A 22,220-nucleotide genomic window follows, 5' to 3' on the forward strand; every position below is an offset into this window, starting at 1 on the left:
CATCCGCTGCGGAACCGCCCTGCGCGCGGCAGCGGCCTGCCTTAGAGCACGGGTGGTAGCGACAGACGACGGCGCCAACCGAAAACGTAAGCTTCCTCTGTGTCCCCCCGACCCCACTTCATAAATTTCCAACTTCTACATAATTCTTGAACCCGTTTCTCAAAATCAGCTACTGTTCTCTTGTTAAAGCCTAGGAATTAATTTTGTTCCAGGCTTGTCTCCTATTCTTGGGCACATTTAAGTCAGATTTGGGGGTTTCTAAATGCAATTAGTCTATCAGCCAGGATGCTTGCAGCTGTGAGATCCAACTGGCTGGTGATAATACCCGGGAAGTTCTCTGCCCTATTTACCGGGAGTTGGGGCCAGGGCGGGCGCCTGGACCGGTGGTTCAGAGGCTGTGTCTCTCGCACCTGCCATCCGTCCTCACTGTCCCCTCCTTCAGCTTCTTCCCCTCCTGGAGTGACCACCAGCAGCCCTCAGGGTCGTGTGTTCCTTGTTCACATCCAGCGGCAGTGGAAAAGCCAGCCGCTGTGGCAGGGAGACACCAAGTGCTGATGGTGCCGATGGGGGTACAGGCCAGGTGTGAAGCGGGATGGCCTTAGGGGTCGTTGTGGGAAAGGACAAGCCCCCTCGACAGCTGGCCACCACCAGGTCTCTCACCTGCACTGCCATCACGCCCGGTACCTTGTCCCCTGGCCTCCAGCCTGGACCCTCTGCGGTCCATGCTCCTCACAGCAGCAAGAACAAATTCAGATGATGAAAGAGCCAGACTGCACCTCCTCCTAAAACCCTCCAGTGCCTTCCCTCAGCCTCCCCTCCCCGCACACCCTCCGCTCTGTACACCACACTGAGCCGCACTGGCCCCCTCCAGTCTCAGCACGCCAGCCCCTCCGGCCCGTGCCGTCCCCGACTCTACCTGACTTACCTGGATGGTCTCAGCCCACGTAGCTGCCTTGGGATGCCCTTGTCCGGCCCCTCGGAAGGAGCCGTGGCCATTACCTGGTGTACCTCATGGCCCTGTACCCGTCTGCCAGTGTGTCCACTCCAAGTGCTGGGACATAGTGGCCACAAGGGCCTTGGCACTGATTGCAAGAAATACCAAAGCCAGGAGTCATTAATTAGAAGCCATCCCTCCATCTCTGGGTTAACAAGTACACGGGACTTGGGCAGAGAAGAGAAGTGAGAAGAGGGAGATGAGGAAGCCCAGCCCCGCCCGCAGCCCAGGGAAGGATGGAAAAGCATCAAAAGCGTGAACACAGGTCCAGGAGACCCTGGCCAGCCCAGGCCCCCAGAGCCCTGCTCTCCACGCTTTGGTTTTGTCCTGTAGAAGCGGGGGACAGTTGTGGGGGCTGACCGGGGTGCTGCACCCAGAGCGCCGAGCACGGGGCCGGCCCCGCGAGCTTAGCAGGGGCTGGAGGCGGGGACGACGGGCCAGCCACATACGGCCTCAAAGCGCTGCTCGCCAGGACAGGCAAGCTACGCCGTTCCCCCGGGTCGGAGAGGAGATGACGTGACTGATCCCAGAGACACTGCGGATTCCAAGTATCCTCTCCTGCTGCCCCCGCGGCTCCCCAAAATCTAAGTAAGAACAGATTTACCACCCACCATGCGGGCTGAGACTAGGTCTTTACCCTTCGGCTGCGGCGGGAATTCGGCACAGACAAAGCCCCTTTCCCAGCCAAGTTATTTTTCCCTCAGCCAGCAGCTCCCCAAGGTTGCCCTGTTTAGGTTGGGGCAGCCTGGGGGAGGGAAGGACGGGGGGCGGGGGGGGGCGCGCTGTGGCTCCAGAACCTGCCCCCGGGCTGACCGGCCGCTGGGAGGCTTGGATCCCACACAGGGAGCCCGGGCAGCTGTGACAGGTGGGGTGGTGGGCGCAGGTCTCTGTGCCCAGAAGCTACGCCTGCACTTTCTCCTTCTGTCCAGTCAGCATGGCTCCTGCCGGGGCCACCGAGCGCCCATCCACCCCAGCTCTCAGCCTCCATCAGGTGACAGGTCCCCTCGGTTTCTCCCCCTCGTGGGCTTGCCTCTCCCCCAACCCCACCTCCCACTGGGCCGGACCTCCGTCCTCCCACCCATCGCTGCCTCCCTTTAAGCAGGACCTTGCAGCTCGGCTTTGGAGAAAGGCCTGCTGAGCCGCTTTCCCCCAGACCCCCCCCAGCAGAGGCAGTTGCCCTGGGGGTGAGCTTAGTCTCGGGGTTCTCCCCAGACCCGGAGGTATGTTTGAGACCCCCTGCACACATCCTCTCTGGGGAGCCCCCAGCTTCCCCCTGCTGACAGCTCACCAGCCACCTTGGCCCGTGCCAGGGGACACTCCTCTCTCATGGCCCAGGGTCCCCGGCACCGTCACCCATGGACCCCTGCGAACCCACAGCCTTCCTGCCGGGCTCCAAGCCCAGGTTGCCAGCCTTCTTCTTAGGAGCGGCTCCTCCGGGGACCCTTCCTCTTCTGTGTCAAGTGTGCTCAAGGCTGAGCCGGAAGACAGCTCAGAGCCCCAGTTTCTCGTTGCTTTTTGGATTAAGTAATAACATCTAACATCTCTCAAGTACTTACTAGGTGTCATGAACGAAGCTAAGCTCTTTACATGAAAAATCTCCTTTAATCTTTTCAATAACCTTCAGAGCTTAGGTACCGTTGTCATTTCCATGTTTCTGATAATGAGACAGAGAAGTCAAGTAAAACTCAGGACTGCGGGCTGTCAACGGAAGGTCTGGGAGTTGAACCCAGGCTGGACCAACTCCACGACCCCACGTACGGACTACACAGACACTGTTCTGCCTTTTGTGCCTCTGCCCCTCGGCCCCGGGCAGCTGTGGGGCCGTCCCTCCCCGACCCGGTGAGGAGGGGGCGTGGATGCTCCCTAAGGCGTGTCCCCCGTGCTGCCACCTGACGGTCCTGTGATTCTGTAGCCACCTGTGAGCTCCCAGGGGAGAGCCTGCAGGGGTCAGGTTCAGGGAGGAAGCCAGGAGGCTGGTCTCCTGCCCCTCCGCCCTCACCCTCCTCCACCCCTCCCCCTCTGCCCCACGGACCCCCTCCCAGCACCATTCTCCCCACCTGACAGCCCACCCTGCCCACCCTCCTTGCCTGTCCAAAGCCCATTCACGGCTGCCCTCTTCCCCCAGGGGTTGCTAAGACGTGAGTGGGTTTACTCGAGGCTTTGGGCGGGGGGTGTTGAGAGAGGGGTCTCCTCTAGCCGAGCGACAGATCTCACACTCGCACCCGAGCAAAGGAGTCATCGCTTCACAAACCGAGGGGTCCAGTCACGCTTTCCCCAGGTCCCTGGGAGCCCCGGAGATGGGAGCCCGTCCTCAGACCCGACGCGGTGGCAGAGAGAGAATAAGCCGAGAAGCTGGCGTCACGGCCACCACTGGACCCGGAGCCGAGACCCCTGCAAGCCGCATGCATTAGGGGGCGGTGGGAGCAGTTGCTGAAGTGGAAGCAATGTTCCCAGAAGGAGGAAAGCGGCCACTGGGCCAGAGCAACAGGCATCCCAGGCACAGGCCCACCCCAAGGAGAAAGAAGCCACAGGGCGGAACTTCAGCCACTGTGGTCCCCCGGAGGGCTGCTCCCCAGACAGAGGGGCGGGCACGCGGTGGCCCTTGGTCTCACCGCTGAGGCGTCTGCGGCTCTGCCTCCTCCTGACGAGGCTGTGACAACAGACCCGAGGCTGAGTGTCAGGGTGGCCCTTTTCAGGGACGGGCTGGCTTAGCTCCCATCCCCCTGCCAGGCGGCCCCTTGAGAGTAGGGTCTGCTTACATGTACTCGTTTATTTTGATTCATTTATTCTTTTATATATGAGATACTTTACTGGGCTTTTTTTTTTTTTTTTTTTTGCGGTACGCGGGCCTCTCACCGCTGTGGCCTCTCCCGTTGCGGCTCCGGACGTGCAGGCTCAGCGGCCACGGCTCACGGGCCCAACGGCTCCGCGGCATGTGGGATCTTCCCGGACCGGGGCACGAACCCGTGTCCCCTGCATCGGCAGGCGGACTCTCAACCACTGCACCACCAGGGAAGCCCCACCTTTTTTTAAAAAAATCTTTTGGCCGTGCCCAGCAGCATGTGGGATCTTAGTTCCCCGACCAGGGATCGAACCCGGCCCCCTGCGGCGGAAGCTCACTGTCCTAACCACTGGACCGCCAGGGAGGTCCCGGCACTTTTTATAAATTATTTTAAAATTCTTTTAACAGTGTTTGAGTTTGAGATTATTATTCCCACTTTCTACATGGGGAAGATGATTAACCTGACAAAATTCAGTCAACTAGTAGGTGGTTTAGCTGGGATTACACTCTAGCAGGGCCCCACAGACACACCAGTCCACATACTGCCCTTCAGGGGACCAGGGTAGGGGCCTGGCCTGAGTGGTCAACCTGTGATTTGGCCTGCTGGAGAGAAGGAGAGTCAGATTCTCACTCAACCTCTCAGGCTAGTCAGATTCTCACTCAACCTCTCAGGACGTTGCCTCGGAAACCCCAAGAGAAAACAAGGCCACCAGCCCAGGAGCTGGAGCGAGGGATGCAGGGTGGGGCCTCGAGGGAGAGCAGGGCTCACAGGGAGGCCCCTGGAAGCAGAATTTATGAATAAACACAGACTATTCGTCAAAAGGAGCTACGAGGTCAAGAGAAGGTGTCGTGACTTGTAAGTGGCCTTTGACCCCACAGTTCCACTTCTGGGAAGGTACCTCACGGGTCTATGACAAGTGCAGTGAAGGACACACCATCCCAGTCTGAAGAGAGGGTGGGGGAGAAGATTCCCAGGGCAGAAAGCAGGCTGAGACGGTCAGCCAAGGACAGAAAAGCAAGCGGAGTATTTGGGGTTCGCAGTGTCAGGAAGGGTCCAGGGTGCTCCGAGTCTGAGGATAGAAACCCCATGGCTCGGGCGTTCTCTCTATCCCAGTGCCGGGTGCACAAAGGCACTTAAATCTGGGTGGGCACAGTGACCCCCCCCTAGGCTGTGCCCCGACGCCCCAGAGCCCAGGGCACAGGGCACCCTCCTCTCTCAGAACAGCCCCCGCCCCATGCCCACAGACCCACCAAAGAGAAGAGGAGAGGGGCCGGGGGACCCGGGGGCTTCACTTCACTGGTGCTTTTTTTTTTTTTTTCTTTTGCTGTACGTGGGCCTCTCACTGTTGTGGCCTCTCCCGCTGCGGAGCACAGGCTCCGGACGCACAGGCTCAGTGGCCACAGCTCACGGGCCCAGCCGCTCCGCGGCATGTGGGATCTTCCCGGACCAGGGCACGAACCCGCGTCCCCTGCATCGGCAGGCAGACTCTCAACCACTGCGCCACCAGGGAAGCCCACTGGTGCTTCTTTATCAGAAGGATCCAATCAATATTCACAGCTCGGCGAGCCCGGGGCCCACCCGGGCGGGGTGCACCAGCACAGAGGCCAGAATGGGTCAGGGGTCCCACGGCCGGCGCCGTCCTCACCTACTCGGGCCTGCGGGGAACCGTCGTCAGTCCTCCCCACTCCCCAACCCTGGACGGGCAAAGCTGGGAAGGGGGCTCGAAGCTCGAGGTGGAGGGGGCACGGCAAAGGGGAGGCCCCGCCTGAGGCTCTGTAACCGCGGCCTCGCACCCAGCCCTGAGCTGGGTTTCCTCACGGTGTGGACAGAGCTGCTCAGGACCCTCTGCTGCAGGTGGTCCGGGGAGGCGGGTGGGCACCATGGGTGTTCCACAGCAGCACTGTCAGAGGCCAGGGTGGCGGGAACCAGCATCTTCACCACCACGGCCCCGGGACGGACTCTTCCCCGTGGGCACCATCTTGGAATATGTCATCAATTGATGTTGGGTTTAATCGATGATATACCTATCTTCATAATGTTCTACTGATCACAGTGGAGAGAACCAAGGATTGACGCAGACTTGCAGGAAAGCCAGGCGAACACAAAGAGACTTTACTTTGCCTCTTGTGTTGGGTGAATGTACAACATCTACGAGGCTTTTGAATAATAAAAACAGTTCCTGGCAAACACCTCTCCTCCAACCAAAAGGTGGAGCCCTGGCCAATGCCCAGCCGGTTGGGAACAGAACACAGACAGCGGTGGGGCTGCCCTCGAGCTTGCAGCCCTGAAGCCCCAGCCCCTCCTCGTGGGAGAGGCCAATGCAGGTACGGGTCCCACGACTCCTGGGCTCCAACGCAGGGCCGTCCTCCCCCGGCCCACCCAGCAACAGCTCTGACTCCGAGGGGAGGGGCCTGGACGACCTCCCAGAAGTCGAGGCTCCCGAAATCACACCCCCTTTGCTGTCCATCCCTGGGGCGTCTCGGAGAACTCCTTTCTCACATAAGAGTCACTGCTTCTCAGCACCAGAGCAGAGCAACCTGCTTCCACGAGAGGCCCCTGATCAACCCCGGGAGGTGCAGGGACCGGGGTTCTCACGTCACCAGCTGACAAATGAATCCACCACCACCGAGCGCCTGCCGGGGCTGGCCCTGTGCCTGGGCCCTGGGGCTCTTCTGTGGCACCAGGGCAGCACGTCTGGTTTCAGAGCCTGGCCTCTGACTTAGAATGAGATCGAAAATGTGCCGGTTCCACCGTGGTCCCCACCTCATCCCTCCACCCCACCTGGTGGCTTTGGCGACTCCTGTGAGAATTTCCACTTCGGGGGGAGGGCAGGGAGACAGACACTGGGCCGCAGGCCATGTAACTATCAATAGAAGGACCTTCCCAGGTCGTCCTAGGAGCGGAGGCCCTAGGGGGCTGGCTCAGGACCACGACAGCACTCGGGGAGCGCTGGGTCCTGCTGGGTCCCGGATTCCGACTCCCATCCCGACGTGGCAGACATCGGGGTGCCCTGGACAGGTCTCACCCTCTTCCGAGCCCTGGCTCTCACTCCTCATCCTGTATTTGGGGGCAGGGAGGGGGTGCCCTGGTAAAAAGTAAGGGAGGGAGGCCACGGCGGGAAAGGCAGAAGGTCCCAGCCAATCTGGGGCGCCCAGGAGTCCCAGGCCTGGGTGACGCTTCCTGCAACCCAACATGCAACACAAACATCCCCCCAGGAGCTGGCCAGGGGCTCCCTGTGCCCCCTAGAGGGCAGGGCCTGGGGGCACAGAGGGAGGGGCCAGGCTTGGGGCAGAAGATGGCAGATGGCGAACCACAGGAACCACAGGAAGGCAGCCGGCAGCCAGGGACCCTCCATCGTATGAGGGCGGAAGCTTCTCTGGTGGCTGGGAGCCCTTCCACCTGCCCGGTGCTGGGGTCTGAGGCTGGAACACAGGGCAGCAGCCCGCTCCCCACTCTTTTCAGGGCAGGACAACAGAGACAAGAAGGTCACATCTGGTTAACAGGGTCCAGCTCCCAGGACCGGGCTTTTAAGACTGGTGGCCTCTTGTGATGTCACCAGGTGGTGCAAAAGGGGGCCCCTGGGAGAGATGAGGGCTGGTCTGTGAGGTGCTAGTAGATATTCCACGAAAACCCAAGCAGCAAACCAAAACCTACTGTTCAATAGTTTGGGGAACTGGCTTAAAGCAAGTTCAACAGATCTCACTGCTGTGGGATTCTCCTGCCTCTTTGCCACACTGACGTGCACCCTGAATCTCTAAGAAACGGGCACAATGTCCTATTTTCAGAAACTTGTTTTCACAGGAGTCTTTTGAGCGGCATATTCAGGACCAGCGGGGCACAGAGCACGTGTGCATCCAGTCCCGGAGCAAGGGGAGAAGCCCTGGCGGCCCCTCCTTGGCCCCTGTGCGGTCCCCTGCCCGTCGCACCTGATCCTGGGCCGCTCGGGCCGCCGCCCCGTCACTGTCCTCTGCTCCCCTCATTTACCTGAAGCGGACAAACGTCCAGACCTCTGGTCCTCAGCCTCAGACGCGACAGGGAAGAGGCCAGAGCAGGGCTGAAGGGAACCCAGGCCAAGTACACACGGTGGTGGCCTGGGAGAGCGCGGGCCGGGGGCGGGGCCATCTGGTGGGGTTTATTTTACAAGCAGCGTCCTTCACGGAGGGGGCGGGAGGGGAGGGGCGTAGGGGAACGGAGAGGACGTTTACAAGTGTGAGGCCGAGGCAGAGCCAGATGCCTGGAAGGCCCCGGCCCCCGCCCGGCCCGCCCCCGCTGGCACGGCCCCCTCGGCCCCCCGCGGCTGTCCACCGTCCACGGGTGGCCGGTTCCCAAAGCGGGTTCCCTCTGGCTCCGCAAAGTGGCTGCCCTCCGGCTGGGAGACCCCGGGCTGCTGGCAGGGGGCGAGGGTCACGGAGGTGAAGCCGTAGGTCTCCAGCCCGGGGGGCCGGCCTGCCTCGGAGGCCTCCAGGATGAGCTCCACGTCCGAGGAGGCCACCAAGGCCTGGGTGGAGTCGCAGGAGCTCGGCTCCAGCTGGCCGGCGGCCGCCAGGGCAAGAGGCCCCGGGACCCCCAGGCAGGGCCGGAGCCGCCGCAGGTCCTCCCGGAAGTGGGGGCTGAAGAGCAGGTAGAGCAGGGGGTTGAGGCAGGCGGGCAGGGGCAGCGCCAGAAGCAGCACGGACTTGACGGCCTCGGGGGTGACGGGGACGAGGCCCAGCGCGGACGCCAGGCTCAGGAAGGCCACGGGGCAGTAGAGGAGCCCGTCAGCGAAGGTGAGACGGGCCACGTGGCGCACGGCGGCGCAGTCCCACACGGCCTCCAGCTCGGCCCCGGGCAGCTCGCAGGACAGCCTGATGTAGGCTGCGGCCACTGCCAGGAAGCAGGAGGCGTTCAGCATCGCCAGCGCCGCGGCGAAGCCCAGGGCGGCCGGCCGGCCATCGGGCGGGGCGTACGGCAGGCAGAGCGGGGAGGCCCCGTACTCACCCACGGAGGCCAGTGGCAGGGCGGCCGCCAGCCCCGCCAGCGCCAGGCAGCCCAGGGCCCCCGCGTGCAAGCTGCCCGGGGCCGGCGCTTTCCCACGGGCCCGCACGCAGGCCACGGCCACGCTGCAGTGCACGGCGGCCAGGGTCAGCAGCAGCATGGAGGCCTCGGAGCCCAGCACGGCCAGGAAGCCCACGGCCCGGCAGCCCGGGCCCGACTCCCAGCGGGCGCCATACTCCGCGAACCGGCCGAAGGTCAGCGCGTCCACCGAGGCGAGAAGGCCGCAGGAGAGGCCGGTCAAGGTGTTGGCCCCTGCGATGGCCCCCACCACGAACTTGAATGGGGGCAGGGGGCCGGGCCCGGCTGCGGACAGGCTCAGCAGCACCAGCCCGTTGCAGAGCACGGAGAGCAGCACGGCGGCCCACACGGCCAGGCGGACGCCCCAGCTCTCGAAGAGGTGCTCGCAGGGCTTGAAGGGGCCTGCGGGAGAGAGGACCACACTCTAGCCTGGGGCCGCGGGGCGGACACGGCCTCATCCATCTGCAGGGCAGCCCTGCAGGCCACCAGGAGTCTCAGGGCTCCTGGTGGGTCTGGGAGAGGAGCAGAGGGGACACAGAAGGAAGGCTTCTGCCACGAGCTGCAGGGGGTGGACGCCAGCCCAGGACACGGAGGCACAGACACGTGAGAAACGCACACGCGGTACAGACTAAGGCAGCACGGACCAGCCTTGGGGAAACAGCAGGCAGAGCAGCCCTCCCCACGGAGCAGCGTCCAGAGCAAGGAAGAGACAGGCTGGCCTGGAGGAGCGGCCAGGGCAGCAGCCCTAGGGCCAGGCTGGGGCCAACCCGCAGAGCGGCACCCAGGACCCTGTCACGAGGAGCCTGGCCAGGCGGGCTCTCCCTGGTTCCTCGGCCACATTTAATGCTCACGACTGGGTCAGTGTTGGGGGCAAAGCCTACTGAGAACATCAGAGGGCAGGTGGCCCCTGGGGTTTTCCCGTCTGGTTCTGCACTGGATGGCGGACAGCCTGGCGCTGTCCATCTCTCTCCCCAGGCCCTGTCCTCAAACCACCTTGTAACTTTGGACCTCTGTTCCTTCATCCATCCTGACCTGGACTCCTGTTCTTCCATGTGCTGCTAGGCGGCCTGGGGACTTGAGAGGATCTGTGACAGCTCTTTTTAAACACTTTTTTTTTCTGATTACCAAATAATAGATGTCAATGGTAGAAAAACTGGAAAATGTAACGTGGATTGAAACTGCTTATGATCGCTCCTCAGAGAAACTCATCATTTTGCTGTTTTCTATCAGTTTTAAGAAATACATATATACATATAGATTTTTTTAAACTAAATTGGGACTTTACTGTAGATAGTTTCTCATTCTCTCTCTTTTTAAAAATTTATTTATTTGGCTGCGTTGGGTCTTCGTTGTGGTGCGCGAGCTTCTCATTGCGGTGGCTTCTCTTGTTGCGGAGCACGGGCTCTAGAGCGCAGGCTCAGCAGTTGCAGCGCACGGGCTTAGTTGCTCCGCGGCATGTGGGATCTTCCCGGACGAGGGACTGAAGCCTTGTCGCCTGCATTGGCAGGTGGATTCTTAACCACTGCACCACAGGGAAGTCCCATAGTTTCTTATTCTCTTTTTTAAGTTAAAGTTTTATCATGCACACTTTCCCATATTGTTCCATTACTGAAAAACACGTTTTAGGTGTCTGTGCAGTGAATATGGGCACACCGGAATTTATTTGGCCATTTGTATGTGCTATTGTAAAAGTGAGTGCAAGTTGGATTTTGTCTTTTGGAGCTTCCCCTTTTACGTCATCGCTGCTGATCACCGGTTTTCAGAGGCCGCGTGAACACGCACCTGCGCCTCCAGGTGCGCTGGTGCGCTTGTCGCTGCGGGCACTAGAGGGCGCGCTACAGCCGCGAAGCGCGGGGCGCGTGTGCTGCGGGGCCTGGGCGGGGCTGGAGAGCCGGTGAGAGGGACGCTATCCGCTGCCTTCCACTCGTCCGACGCTTCCCGGCCCGGCTCCCGTGGCCGCTGCTGCCTCCGGGGTGGCCTGGGGCTTCACGCTAAACACAGAGGCTGGGCTGGACCAAAGGGGAATTTTCTTTGTTTCCTGACAGCAAGATGGATTTAGCGGAGACTGAAGGAGGCTTCCTCAGCCGTTAAGGAGCGGACAGTGCTGGAAGGAGCCCCCAGGGACACCCGGTGTTTTACGCCCGGGAGAGCTTTACCTACGAGAGGCGGCACCCCTCCTGGGATGGAGTGGGGAGGGATGCAGAAGGGGGCCTTGCAGGGTGCTGCCCTGCTCGAACTCTGCGGGTCTCAGACGAGCCAGCCCCGCACCCGCCCCCTGAGCAGTGGGGTCTCTTCGCTGAGAGAAAGTTCCTCCTGGCTGTATCACCTCTGGCGACTCGTAAATGTCGCTTTGACTCCCCTCCCCTCCCCCGCTCCCGCTGCCCCCAAGCAGCCACCGAAGGGGGGCGACAGCCCCTGCCCCGGGAATGACAGAAGAGGCTGAACTCGCGGAAGAGCGGGGGCTCCTGCAGCGGAGCAGGACGCTGTGGTCCTCCCCACACCCATGTCCTCCGCCTGCCTCTTGTCGCTTTTAACCAAAGAGTAAGTTTAATTAGAGAAGTGAGAAAACGAAGAAGCAAAGGAAAGAGTCAAAGGACTAAATAATAATAGTCATTGAGCAAAGTCAAGGGCCTTCAGTCCGTCCTCAGGGCTGTAGATAATATTCTGAGCCATGTCCTTTGAGCTGTTTTATAGATGCTGAAACCCGCCCCCGCCAGCTGGAAGAAGTTAACTACATGATGACCAGGCTGTAGCCATGACCTAAGCTGCCACAGTTCTGAGAACCAGCCTGAAGAAATGGGAACAAACCGACCCTGGAACTGAAGCCTAACTGTACTTAAAACAATCAAGATGACGCTGATCAGACCACCGATGACCGATTTCAAGATGACCGTCAGAGCTGACTGTGCTGTCTCTGCATGTAGCCCCCTCCCTCTGCCTGTACATCCCTGACACTCCCCCGTAAAAGCTCTTGCCCACTGATTGTCGGTGGGGGGAGTCGGCCGTTGGACATGAGGCCACCCTCCCCCTCCCAGGTTGCCAGCCTCCAAAGTAAAGCAAACTTTCCTTTCCACCGACCTTGTCTCTCGAGTATTGGCTTTCAAAAGGCGAGCAGCTGGACCCCACTTTCCGTAACGCTCCTTCCCCAGTCCCTGCCCTCCCCACCCCGAGGCACCCCTCTCACCTGGAACAGGGCTGCACTGGACAGTGGGGTGTGGCCTGGGGTCCTCCACCTCCAGCTGGAGCTCGTCTGGGTCCACATCATCTGAGGGGAGACCAGAAACTGGCTCAGACCCTGGTCTTGGTGTGGGTCAAGCCCCACCTTTCTCCAAAACCCCACCCCTCTGAGATGTTGTCCCGACTCATCTGCTGGGCACGGGGCCTCCCCGCGGCCCTGCACAGGTGTGTCTACCCTCGGGGGCAAACCTCTGGTCAGCTCCCTGTTATCCGCCTGTGGCCCTCAGACACCGAGTGCCCCCATGTCCTCCCGGGCAGCTGCACAGAGTCAGGGGAGGCTGCCCTGCTGGTGGGGGCCCTCCACACGGGCCAGCCCACCGCTGTGACCCCGTGTCCAGCTGGGAGCCCTGCACACTGCAAAGGACAGAGCAGCGAGCGGGATGTGCTCGGAGGAGGTGGACCAGGGACGGTGACGACAGCCGAGCTGCTGGGGGTGTTGGACTCGGAAAAGGCAGGGTGAGGGGAGGAAGGCCGTCCTCAAAGAGCTGCTGGCCTGCAGGCATCACTACACCCCGACGTGCTGATGGTCCCAGGCAGCAGAACCAGCATCAACAGACGCGTCACAGAGGAGGCAAATCATGATCCAGAGGGAGAAGTTCTGATTCTTCCTACACAAAGAAGCTCCCACCACCAGAGGTGACGTGTGCTGACCACAGAACCCTGTTGCTGGGCGTTGGGCACAGGCGGGGGGGCGTGTGGCGTGGACGAGACGCGGCCCTGCTGTCGAGGAGCCGTGGGCACGCACGCTGCCCCCACGAGGAGGTCACCTGGCGCCAGGGCTGGGGCTCCCCCAGCTCTCATGCTCCAGGCCCCGCGCCTACGGAGTCCTCACCGACCCTCCCCACAGCTGCAGGAGGCAGGCAGCCCCGGGCGTCATCCGACACGTGAGGAAAGCGAAGACCTCGCCTTGGGTCTCACAGCCAGTGAGCGACGGAGCGGAAGTCAGACCGAGCCTCGCTGGGCCGCAGAGCCAAGGTGGGGGGACGGGGAGACGGTTGGGGGAGCGTTACAGATGCACACGGTGTGCGTAACTGCAGAGACTGGAGCAGGCAGTCTCCAGCGTGAGAAGGCGCTTCTCTACTGCGTTAGCAGGTGGACTAGATCATCTTTAACCACCCTTCCAATTCTAAGTCTAGGCTCTGCGATTCTGTTCGTCTGAGAAAGGCAAATCCCTTGTTAAAGAAACTCCAAAACGTGATTGAATCAAATGGCATTATTTTCCTTATTCGCTCTTGTGCTGTTCCTTAAACCAGGGCCTGCAATCTCCACGGGGGCGGACATCTCAGGGCCCAGAAATTCTTTAAGGATATTGAAATGATAAATGATAACTAAACCAGTTTATAGTTTATAAAGACGAAACTCTCTTTTGCAGCGATAATTCATCACCGGAAGATCCCCCTCGAGGCTTGCGGGATCTTAGTTCCCCGACCAGGGATTGAACCCCGGCAGTGAGAGTGCAGAGTCCTAACCACGGGACCGCCAGGGAGTTCCTGGAAAGTTTCTGGAGTTGGGTTGGGGTAAGCGGGTAGTTTCTGGAGTTGGGTTGGGGTAGGCGGGGGAAACTGCCTCTCCTGGAAGGTTAGGGAGCCGGGCCAGTGGGCTCTCCACCATGTACAGGCCAGGCCCAGGCAGGCGACCGTTTGTCACACTTGTCCCCGCCTTCAGCTCACATGTCTGCTTCCTGTGTGGAGCCTTCCTCCCACTTAAAGGGTAAACAGTTCAGTTGGGAGCTTTCCCTGGAGGCAGGGAGGCCCTGTGGAGCTGCCCATGGCCTGGGCACTGTTGGGTGGGCAGGGGGCCGGGCTGTGCCCACAGCCTAGCATTCCATCCCTCGCCACCTTTCCTGCTCTGTAGAACGGAGCTCAAGCAGTGCTTGGAAATCAAAATGCACGGATGAGATGCAAGAGCTGAGGCCCGTGGACTCCGTCTGAGGCTGTAAGGTCACAGCCAAAGTGCTAAGGACCGCTCTTCACCGAGGGGGATGTGGGATATGGCTGTAGCCGCGGCCCTGGCCCCCTCCTAGGCTCAGCAGCTCCTCAGGAAGTGGGGCCCGGCCCTGGTGCCGTTATGGCAATGGCCGCCCACCAGCCTGATGCCCTGTGGTTCTCCCAGACTCTGGCCTGGTGGAGTTTCACTTTCAGGAAGGAAGGTTTCCACTCCTTCCATCCCTGCGGAGTGGACGGCAGACACCCAGACCACCCCAGGGAAGCTGCTGCCCCTGCCGGGCCTCACACTCTCCCGGGAGGGCTCCAGTCCCCTTCGCCTGCCCACGGCGGCCTCCTGGGCTCCCAGCTACACTCCTGCGTGTCCGGCCAGAGGCCCCTCCCTGAGTAGCCACCGTGGACGGAGGGCACACGCGTCTGTCTGCGGGATCTTCAATGCTCCCGACGGCCTGTGGGGCGCGAACGCCGCTCCCAGTTTACGGATAAGAAACGGAGGCTCCGCGAGGCCTTGTCCGCGGTGACCCGACCCGTGAGTGGCCTGGAGGAGTTAGAACCTGGGTCCGTCTACACTGGCGTGAATGTTCTTACATGTTTAGATCTGATCTTTCTGTTTAGCTTCTGCACTGACACATTGTGAAGAGAGAGTTAGAGACTGAAGGGAAACCCCCGAGTCGGGGCCCTTTCCCCTCCCTCCTAATTCTGCTTGTGCTCTGCAACAGGGGGCAGGCCATGAAGACCTTCTCTGTGCCCTTCACCAGAGACCCCAGCCCGTAGGTGTTCCTTCTGGCCTCCCCGAGAGGCCCCCGGGCGCCAGGGCCTCTGAAGCCCCTGGTGAGACAGCAGGGCAGACGGCGGGGGCAGCAGTGACCCCCCAGCTGCTCCTTTTGGCTCTGAGACACGGCGTGAAAGGACTCTTTTCCAGAAGCAGGTTTAATTGATTTAGCCTGACCCCGCCTGGCTCGGGCTGATTGGAAAGCGCTGTCTGCTCTGAGGACGCCCGCTGCAGGGCTCACGTGGCGGGGCGGGGGGCGCCGTGGAGGAGCTGCGGCCCACGAGGCCCACCAGGACAGGGCTGTCACGTGAGCCACGGCCTGGGGCGCGCCCTGGGGGCCACAGAGGGCTTGGCACGTGGGAGGCTGCCTGCCGTCAAGGTCAGCGCCGCCCTTGTGTCCCTGGGGCCTGGGGGACAGGCGTGAACAGGGGCCGCCCCTCCCTGGGCCCCCAGCAGCCCCTGCCAGCTCCCCTCGGGGTCCTGCTCCTCCTCCCTCCCGGCCCCCCCACGGCCCCCCGGGTCACTCACAGTGGCTCTCGGCTGCGTCGGCAGGGAGGCCCAGGGGCCTTTTGGGAGCATCGTGGTCGTCAGGGTGAGGGCCCTGGGGCGTCCGTCGGCCCAAGGCCTTGAAGACGCCGCGGCACACGCGGTAGGAACAGCACTGGTAGGCGTAGGGCACCTCCAGGGCCCTGGGGGGGGGGGGGGGCGGGACACAGCCACCTTAGCCACGGCCGGGGCTCCGGCAGCCCGCAGCCGCCCACTGCCCCCGAGTGCCCTGCTGGTGGCCTCCCGGGCTTCTTCCTCAGGCCCGCAGCCGCCCGCTGCCCCCCAGCGCTCTGAGTGCCGTCCAGCCTCGTCCTCCCGCATCTACAGGCCTGAGCCAGGCTCCGACAGGGAGCAGCTGGGCCACGCAGCCTGCGAGCTCCGCCCCTCCGGGCGGCCCTCCTCTTCCGCTAGCGAGGAGACAGGGCTCTCCTGGCCCGTCTTCACCCTCGCCCTCCGCGAGGCCTGCACCCCGCGCCTCTGGGCACGTCAGAGCTGGGTTGGCGCCCTGCGGGTGAGGCCGGACCCCCATTGCTTTGCAGCAGAGCGTGGGCCACATGGGCCGAAGGAGGCCTGGGGTCCTCGGCACCAGCAAGGGCTGAGCGGCTGTTTTCTACTCATCAGCACCCTGGGCTCGGCCCTGATTCCAGGCCCGGAAGCTGCCCAAGCAGGCGGGGGGCCTTCACACCATCTTAGCTCTGTCCTCGCCGGGGTCCCCCAGGGCTGGGACTGGGAGAGGGAAACGCTACGCGGGGATGAGGGGGAAGGGGCCCTCCCCACTCAGGCTGGCCAGACCCTGGGCCTCCAGGCTTTTCTCGGGGTGAGGCCCTGGGCTCTCTCCTGTCCCTCCCGGCCTGGCCACTGCCCTGAGGCAGACCTCTGTAGGAGTGGAGACAGGAAGCCTTACCTCAGTCTGGGGAAGCTGTCCTTGGGGAAGGCCTGGGACAGAGCCCAGTTCCCTTTGAGCTTCAGATGCACCAGGCCCCCAAGCCCGGCCAGGGGCAGTGTGGTCAGCTGGTTGTCCGTCAGGTCCCTAGGACAGTGGATGGTCAGGGTCACTGGCAGTCAGGGGGTGGCTGGAGGCAGACTGTGCTGAAGGCGTGGCCAGTGTGCCCGGGATGGGAGCCAGAGGAGACGAGGGAAGGAAGGCTCGGAGGAAGGAGCACGGATGCCGGGCAGAGGCGGCAGGGTTGCCAGAGCTCCGTCGTCCCCCACTCGTGGGACCTCGGGGGCCGACTACACGGGGCTGTTGGAGGTGACGCCATGCCGTCCCAGCTCCTGGGTAACACAGCCGCTCGGCCACAGCTGCTGGGCCCCGTCTGAGTCCCACCGGAGTCCCTGTCCAGCCCACCAGGGCATCCGCCTGCTGTGCCGGCCCCCGGCCCCCTGCTCTTCTGAGGACGCGGGGGCCAGAGCTGGGACTGAACAGCGCGGCTGTCTGGCCGCACGCAGGGGTTCGGTCGCCCGTTCTGTTTCAGGGCCAGCTTAGTAGCCAGAGGTGAAGATGTGCATGGCTCCCCCTGGAGAAATATCAGAAGAAGCCAGGCCTCCAAACCAGACAGCGCGGCCACAGACCGGCAGCGTGGAAACGGCCTGGGCTGGACGTCAGGGAACCGGGCCCCGTCACCAGCTCCCCGTGAAGCCGAGGCGTGTCGCAGGTCTGCCCGAGCCTCAGCGGCCTCATCTTTCAAAGGGATAAAAATACCCATCCGACCGCTGTGGCGGGAGCAGAGTGAACAGACGGGAAGCAGCGGTGAGAGTGTGGCCTGAGCCCAGAGAGCAGGGCTGTGAGCGCCGGGGTCCCGGCCCCTTGAGTGAGCACCACCTCCGCAGGCCGGGGAGCACCTGAGAGGCGAGGGGCAGGGCTGCACGGCCTCCGGCAGACGAGCCTTCAGGACACAGTGGAGAACACGCACCCCTGTGCGCGGCGGCCCCACACGCTCCCCGTTCCCGCCCCGGTGGCTTCGGGGCCTGGCTGCCCGGGGGCTGAGGCTGCGCGTGGCGCCGCAGAGCTCGTAGGGGTGGCTCCGGCTCATCAGGTCCCACGTCTGTCCAGGGGGCTGGGAACGCGGTTAGGCTGCAGCCACGTCCCCAGCACGTGTGGCCAACACCCACGCGTGTCCCACCCACCCCAGGCCGGGCCCTCCTGCCCCCGCTGGGCAGCCCACAGGCCCACGGTGCTCCAGCTCCCAGGAGGAGAGGGCAGTGGACACTCACAGCTTGACCAGGGAGCGCAGGGTCGCGAAGGCCTCGGGGTGGATGGACCGGATGGCGTTCCAGCTCAGGTCCCTACGGGCAGAGGACGTGACAGGAGGGTACAGTGACACATGGAGGACCCGTCGTTCCTACCCTGGGTCACCGACACATGTGCCATGGTGTGGGCATGCAGGGAGGCTGCCCGGTGGGGGTCCTCATGGGGTGCAGGCGTGCAGGGAGGGGCCCCACTGGGGATCCTCATGGGGTGCAGGCATGCACGGAGGGCCCCCCGGGTGCTGGGGTTCCCCATGGGGTGCAGGCGTGCAGGGAGGGCCCCCCCAGGTGCAGGGCCCTCATGGGGTGCAGGCATGCAGGGAGGGCCCCCCGGGTGCTGGGGGTCCCCACAGGGTGCAGGCATGCAGGGAGGGCCCCCCGGGTGCTGGGGTTCCCCATGGGGTGCAGGCGTGCACGGAGGGCCCCCCGGGTGCAGGGTCCTCACGGGGTGCAGGTGTGCAGGGAGGGCCCCCCCCCGGGTGCTGGGGGTCCTCACGGGGTGCAGGCGTGCAGGGAGGGCCCCCCCGGGTGCAGGGTCCTCACGGAGTGCAGGCGTGCAGGGAGGGCCCCCAAGGTGCTGGGGGTCCCCACGGGGCACAGGCGTGCAGGGAGGGCCCCCCTGGGTGCTGGGGGTCCCCACGGGGTCCAGGCGTGCAGGGAGGGGCCCCTGGGTTCTGGGGGTCCTCACGGGGCGCAGGCGTGCAGGGAGGGCCCCCCTACCCTAGGTACTCACAGGGCCTGCAGGGAGGTCAGCTGGTGGAAGGTGTCAGCTCTGATTTCCCAGATGCGGTTGTGCTGGAGGCCACTAGGGCAGCGATAGAGGCTGATGAGCCCAGAGGCCCAGACACTGCCCCCAACCCCGACCCCACCACTGGGAGGAAGAAAGGACCCAGCCCGCAGAATCACCAGAATTAAAGGGAGCATGGGGGACGTGGCTGCCTTGGGTAAGTGGTCAGGAGACAAAGCTACAAAGCCGTCCCTGTGGCCCCAAAGGGAGTGAGCTTCCAGGGTTCCCACTGGCCCTGGCTCCCAGCCCAGCTGGCCTCACTCCTCGGGCCCTCCAGACCCTAGTCCAGCAGCAGAATGCAGCCCAGCCCCTGGCGGCCCCAGACGGGCCCAAGCTGGGAGGCAGAGCTCAACAGACTGGCGTCTGAGTGGGAGATGGACCCTGGGCCTCGGCAAAGGTGCAGACCCTCCTTCCTTCAGTGTCAAGGCACCAGGACAGGCCCTCACGTCCCCGACCCTGCCTGGTCCCGGGGCCCAGACATGGAGGGCCAGAGGCCCTGTCATTTGGGGAAGCAGGAGCTGGGTGAAGGGAGCTCGGAGAATCTGTGAAGTGGTTTCGGTCCCCGTGGAACCTGCAGCCCAGGTTTCCCTCCCGGACACGATTGTGCACGTGCGTGTGCGCTTATGGAAACCGAGAGCCTGGGCACTTCCAGTCCCCCACGGCCACCCCATGTCCAGCCCACCTGCCCCTCCGCTGGCCCTAATCACTGTCACGTTTCCTGCTGCCTTGACCCCCAAGGAGTCGCCTCGAGACCCCTTTTGGGCACCATCTCATGGGCTGTCACTGCGAGTCATGGCCTGTCCCGGCCTCTGCCGAGCTCCCAGCCCTGACCTCAGGGTCAGCAAGCCCAGGGCGGGGAAGGTCAGAGTGCTTGCTGACCCCGCCCTCAGGCCCAGTGCCCCACACTCACATTTCCTCCAGCTTCTGACACCCGTGCAGGCTGGGCAGCCCCTCGATCTGGTTGTGAGACAGCTCCCTGGGGAGAGGGGGCCAGGCTGGTGAGGGGAGCTGGGCCTCAGGGACACGGCTGTGGACCTCCTCACCCCGGGCACTTCCCTCCAGCTCCCCGCTGGGCCCCTCCTCTCTGCGGGGCCCGGATGGGGCCGCCTCATGCATGTGAAGGCCCGGGGGACCCTGGGAGGGCCCCGGGGGTCAGGAAGCAGGAGGTGAGAGGCGCACAACACGGCCACACGGGGACGAGCCAGCTGGCCGAGGCTACCCAGGCGGTACCACTGTCACAGTACGGAGCCGACGCCCCTAGGGATCCCCTGGCCCAAGCCCCCATCCAGCTGAGGCACAGAGGGGACAGGACCTGCCCACGGACACACAGCCTGTCGGTGGCAGGCTAGACACCCGTCCAGGGCTGGTCGTGCACATCTTGAGCCAGGGGCTGTGGTCCGTGGTGAGCCCCTCAGACCCGCGTGAGACTCAGGGGAGAGGAAACTCCCTGCTCCTCACGGGACACGTAAGGTCCTCGGTGGTCCCTGTGTAGACTCGGGTAGCCTATTAGAGCCATTCTGGGGGGACCTACGACGTGCCGGGCGCTTCCAACCCTCTTAAATGAGCCCACGTTTTGCAGATGAGAAACCGGAGCTCAGAGACACAAAGCGGGAGCTGGGGCCCACCGGCCGGAAGTGGCCGAGCTCGGCCTCAGCCCCGGCCCTGACTTCGACGACAGAGGCTTTTCCCCCGAATGGGAGAGGGCAGCCCAGTCCCTCTCGGGCAGGTCTCAGCCCAGGCTGCCTCTCTCCAGGAAGAGAGTGACCAGGGGACGCAGGCCAGAGGGCCCTTGCCGGCGGGAGGGCGCGGGAGGCACTCACAGGACACGGAGCCCGGGCAGCTGCTGGCACATCTCCGGGGGCAGCCGCCGGAGGCCCGCACGGGTCAGGGTCCTGCGGGGAGAACGGAGCAGGGCTGGCACCGACCCGGGCCCTGCCGTCCCCGGTCCCTCCCCGTGCCTCCCCTCTGGCCTGACGCTGATGTGGGAGCACAGAGCTGACAAAAGAGAAGTGGGGGGCACGGGGCGGGGGGCTGCGGGGAGAGAGGAGGAGGTGGGTTGGGGTGGACAGAGGCTGCAGAGTCCTGCAGCCAGCCCCTCCCGCCCTCCCCTTCGTGTCCCCCCACGTCTCCTGGTGTCACCAGCAACACAGGGGCCGGACCCTGTTCTGCTCCCTGTAGGGGAGGGGGCCATGCGCAGGCCGTGGATGGAAACTCCAGCCCCAGTGGGGCCCTGGGAACCAAGCCCAGAGCCCGTGCCCTGTGCCTGGGGCAGAGAGGATGCCGGGGCGTCCGGGGCGGGGCAGTGGGATGCGAGCAGGCTGCAGGGCGGCGGCCTCGGGACAGGGTGCTCTGGGAAGGGCGTGAGGCCGAGGTCACCCTCAGGGAACTACTACTTCCCTCGTGGAAGATCTTCCAGCTCTGGGTGTTCGCGGGACCCTTCTGTTCACTCTCTTACGGTGAATCGAGGGCCTGCTACGCTCTCCCCCCTCCCCCCAGGACAAAGTGGCAACCAGGAGGCACAGGAGGTGGCTGTCACAGCCCTCCTGCCGCTCCCGGGTCCTCCGTGCACCTCAGCTTGTGGTTAGGATCGCCGAGAAACCCCAGGCTGGGAAAGTGGGGGAGAGCAGCACCCCCCCGAACCACCTGCCAGCCCGGTGGGAGCGGCCATGGGCCCCTCGGGGCCAGGCTAGAAGGCCAGATAACGGGGACCGGGCTCTGGGGGCTCTGGTGGGCGACGGGGGATTGGGGGGCCAGCGTCCACTCACAGGACCTCCAGACTGGTGGTGCCTTTGAGATCTGGGAACCCCTGGATGTCCGTGGCACCATTCAGAGATCTGGAGATAGAGCACCAGGTGCTGAAGGGGGTTCAGCCCTCAGGGACCCACACACACAGGGACCCCATCTTCTGGGGACACCGTCCTTCCCCGACCTCCCTCCGGTGACCCCAGTTGCTCAGGCCCTCGTGGAGGCTGGACGCCTAGCAGGGTCCAAGCTGCCATTTCCTAGGTCAGCTCCACCCAGCCTGGCCCGGACAGAGCCGGTCACCTGGCCCCCGGCCACCTGGCCACCCAGCCACCCAGGCCCAGTGCGCACAAAACACAGGCAGGGACCGTGGGACTCGCCCCGTTTGAAAGGCAACGGCTTGAGTGCTTCCGGAAAGGTGTTTGTCTGCTGGGGTTGCTCGTTGGAGCCGGGAAGCGGGTCTCCCCTAAGTGTCACCTGCCGGGGCTTCCCCCAGTGGTCACCCCACCTCGGGGGACCACGCGGGCCTGCACGCGACAGGAGCCCAGCAGGATGGGTGCCGCCGGATCCTGAGGAGGACCCTGGGCTCGGGCCTGAGCGGGAGAGCCTGGGCTCCAGCGATGAAACATACGCATGGCGCCAGCCTCAGGGGTGAGAGTGGGGCGCACAGGAAGGTGGAGCTTGCGCCCCAAAAGACTCAGGGGCGTCCCTGTGCTGCTGCGTGTAGAGCGCCACCTGCAGGAGGTTTTCTGAAGACGGTGCACTTGGGATGGGAACTGACAGCAGGAGAGACGAGGATGCCTTTGGGTGGCCGCGAGCCCCAGGGCGTGGCTCCGGGGGCCCCGGAGAACCAGAACCTTGTCGGGTGTTGCTCCTTCAGCTATGTGGGCAGGACCCTGACTTGGCAGGACTGGCGGGCGGGGGTGGTGCCAGGGGGCAGGGGAGGCACCAACTCACAGGGTGTGCAGCCTGGGCAGGTACTGGAACGCCGACCTCCCCACGAACTGGATCGGGTTGTCATAGAAGTGTCTGCAGGAAAGACACCGAAGCCCTTCATTCTCCCTCCCGGCTGGACCGAGGCAGGTGTCTGCTCTCCCCTCTCCGCGGAGACCAGCAC

At 63.6% G+C, this 22,220-nt stretch overlaps 1 protein-coding gene across 1 annotated transcript in view; it reads right to left on the reverse strand.

The window, feature by feature from the left end:
* Positions 1-7,978: 7,978 nt before the first annotated feature.
* Positions 7,979-22,220, reverse strand: part of LGR6 (leucine rich repeat containing G protein-coupled receptor 6) — a gene marked incomplete at both ends in the record, with an annotated part of 95,986 nt that continues 81,744 nt past the window's right edge. Inside the window, 10 exons of the mRNA XM_082834788.1 lie at positions 7,979-9,231; positions 12,014-12,094; positions 15,310-15,470; positions 16,232-16,357; positions 17,542-17,613; positions 18,308-18,379; positions 19,272-19,337; positions 20,182-20,253; positions 21,127-21,195; positions 22,061-22,132. Of these exons, the coding sequence (XP_082690914.1) occupies positions 7,979-9,231; positions 12,014-12,094; positions 15,310-15,470; positions 16,232-16,357; positions 17,542-17,613; positions 18,308-18,379; positions 19,272-19,337; positions 20,182-20,253; positions 21,127-21,195; positions 22,061-22,132 (2,044 nt within the window). The remainder of the gene's footprint in view (positions 9,232-12,013; positions 12,095-15,309; positions 15,471-16,231; positions 16,358-17,541; positions 17,614-18,307; positions 18,380-19,271; positions 19,338-20,181; positions 20,254-21,126; positions 21,196-22,060; positions 22,133-22,220) is intronic.

This window comes from Leucopleurus acutus, assembly GCF_964270905.1.
Source record: "Leucopleurus acutus genome assembly, chromosome: 2".
Taxonomy (NCBI): Eukaryota; Metazoa; Chordata; class Mammalia; order Artiodactyla; family Delphinidae; genus Leucopleurus; species Leucopleurus acutus.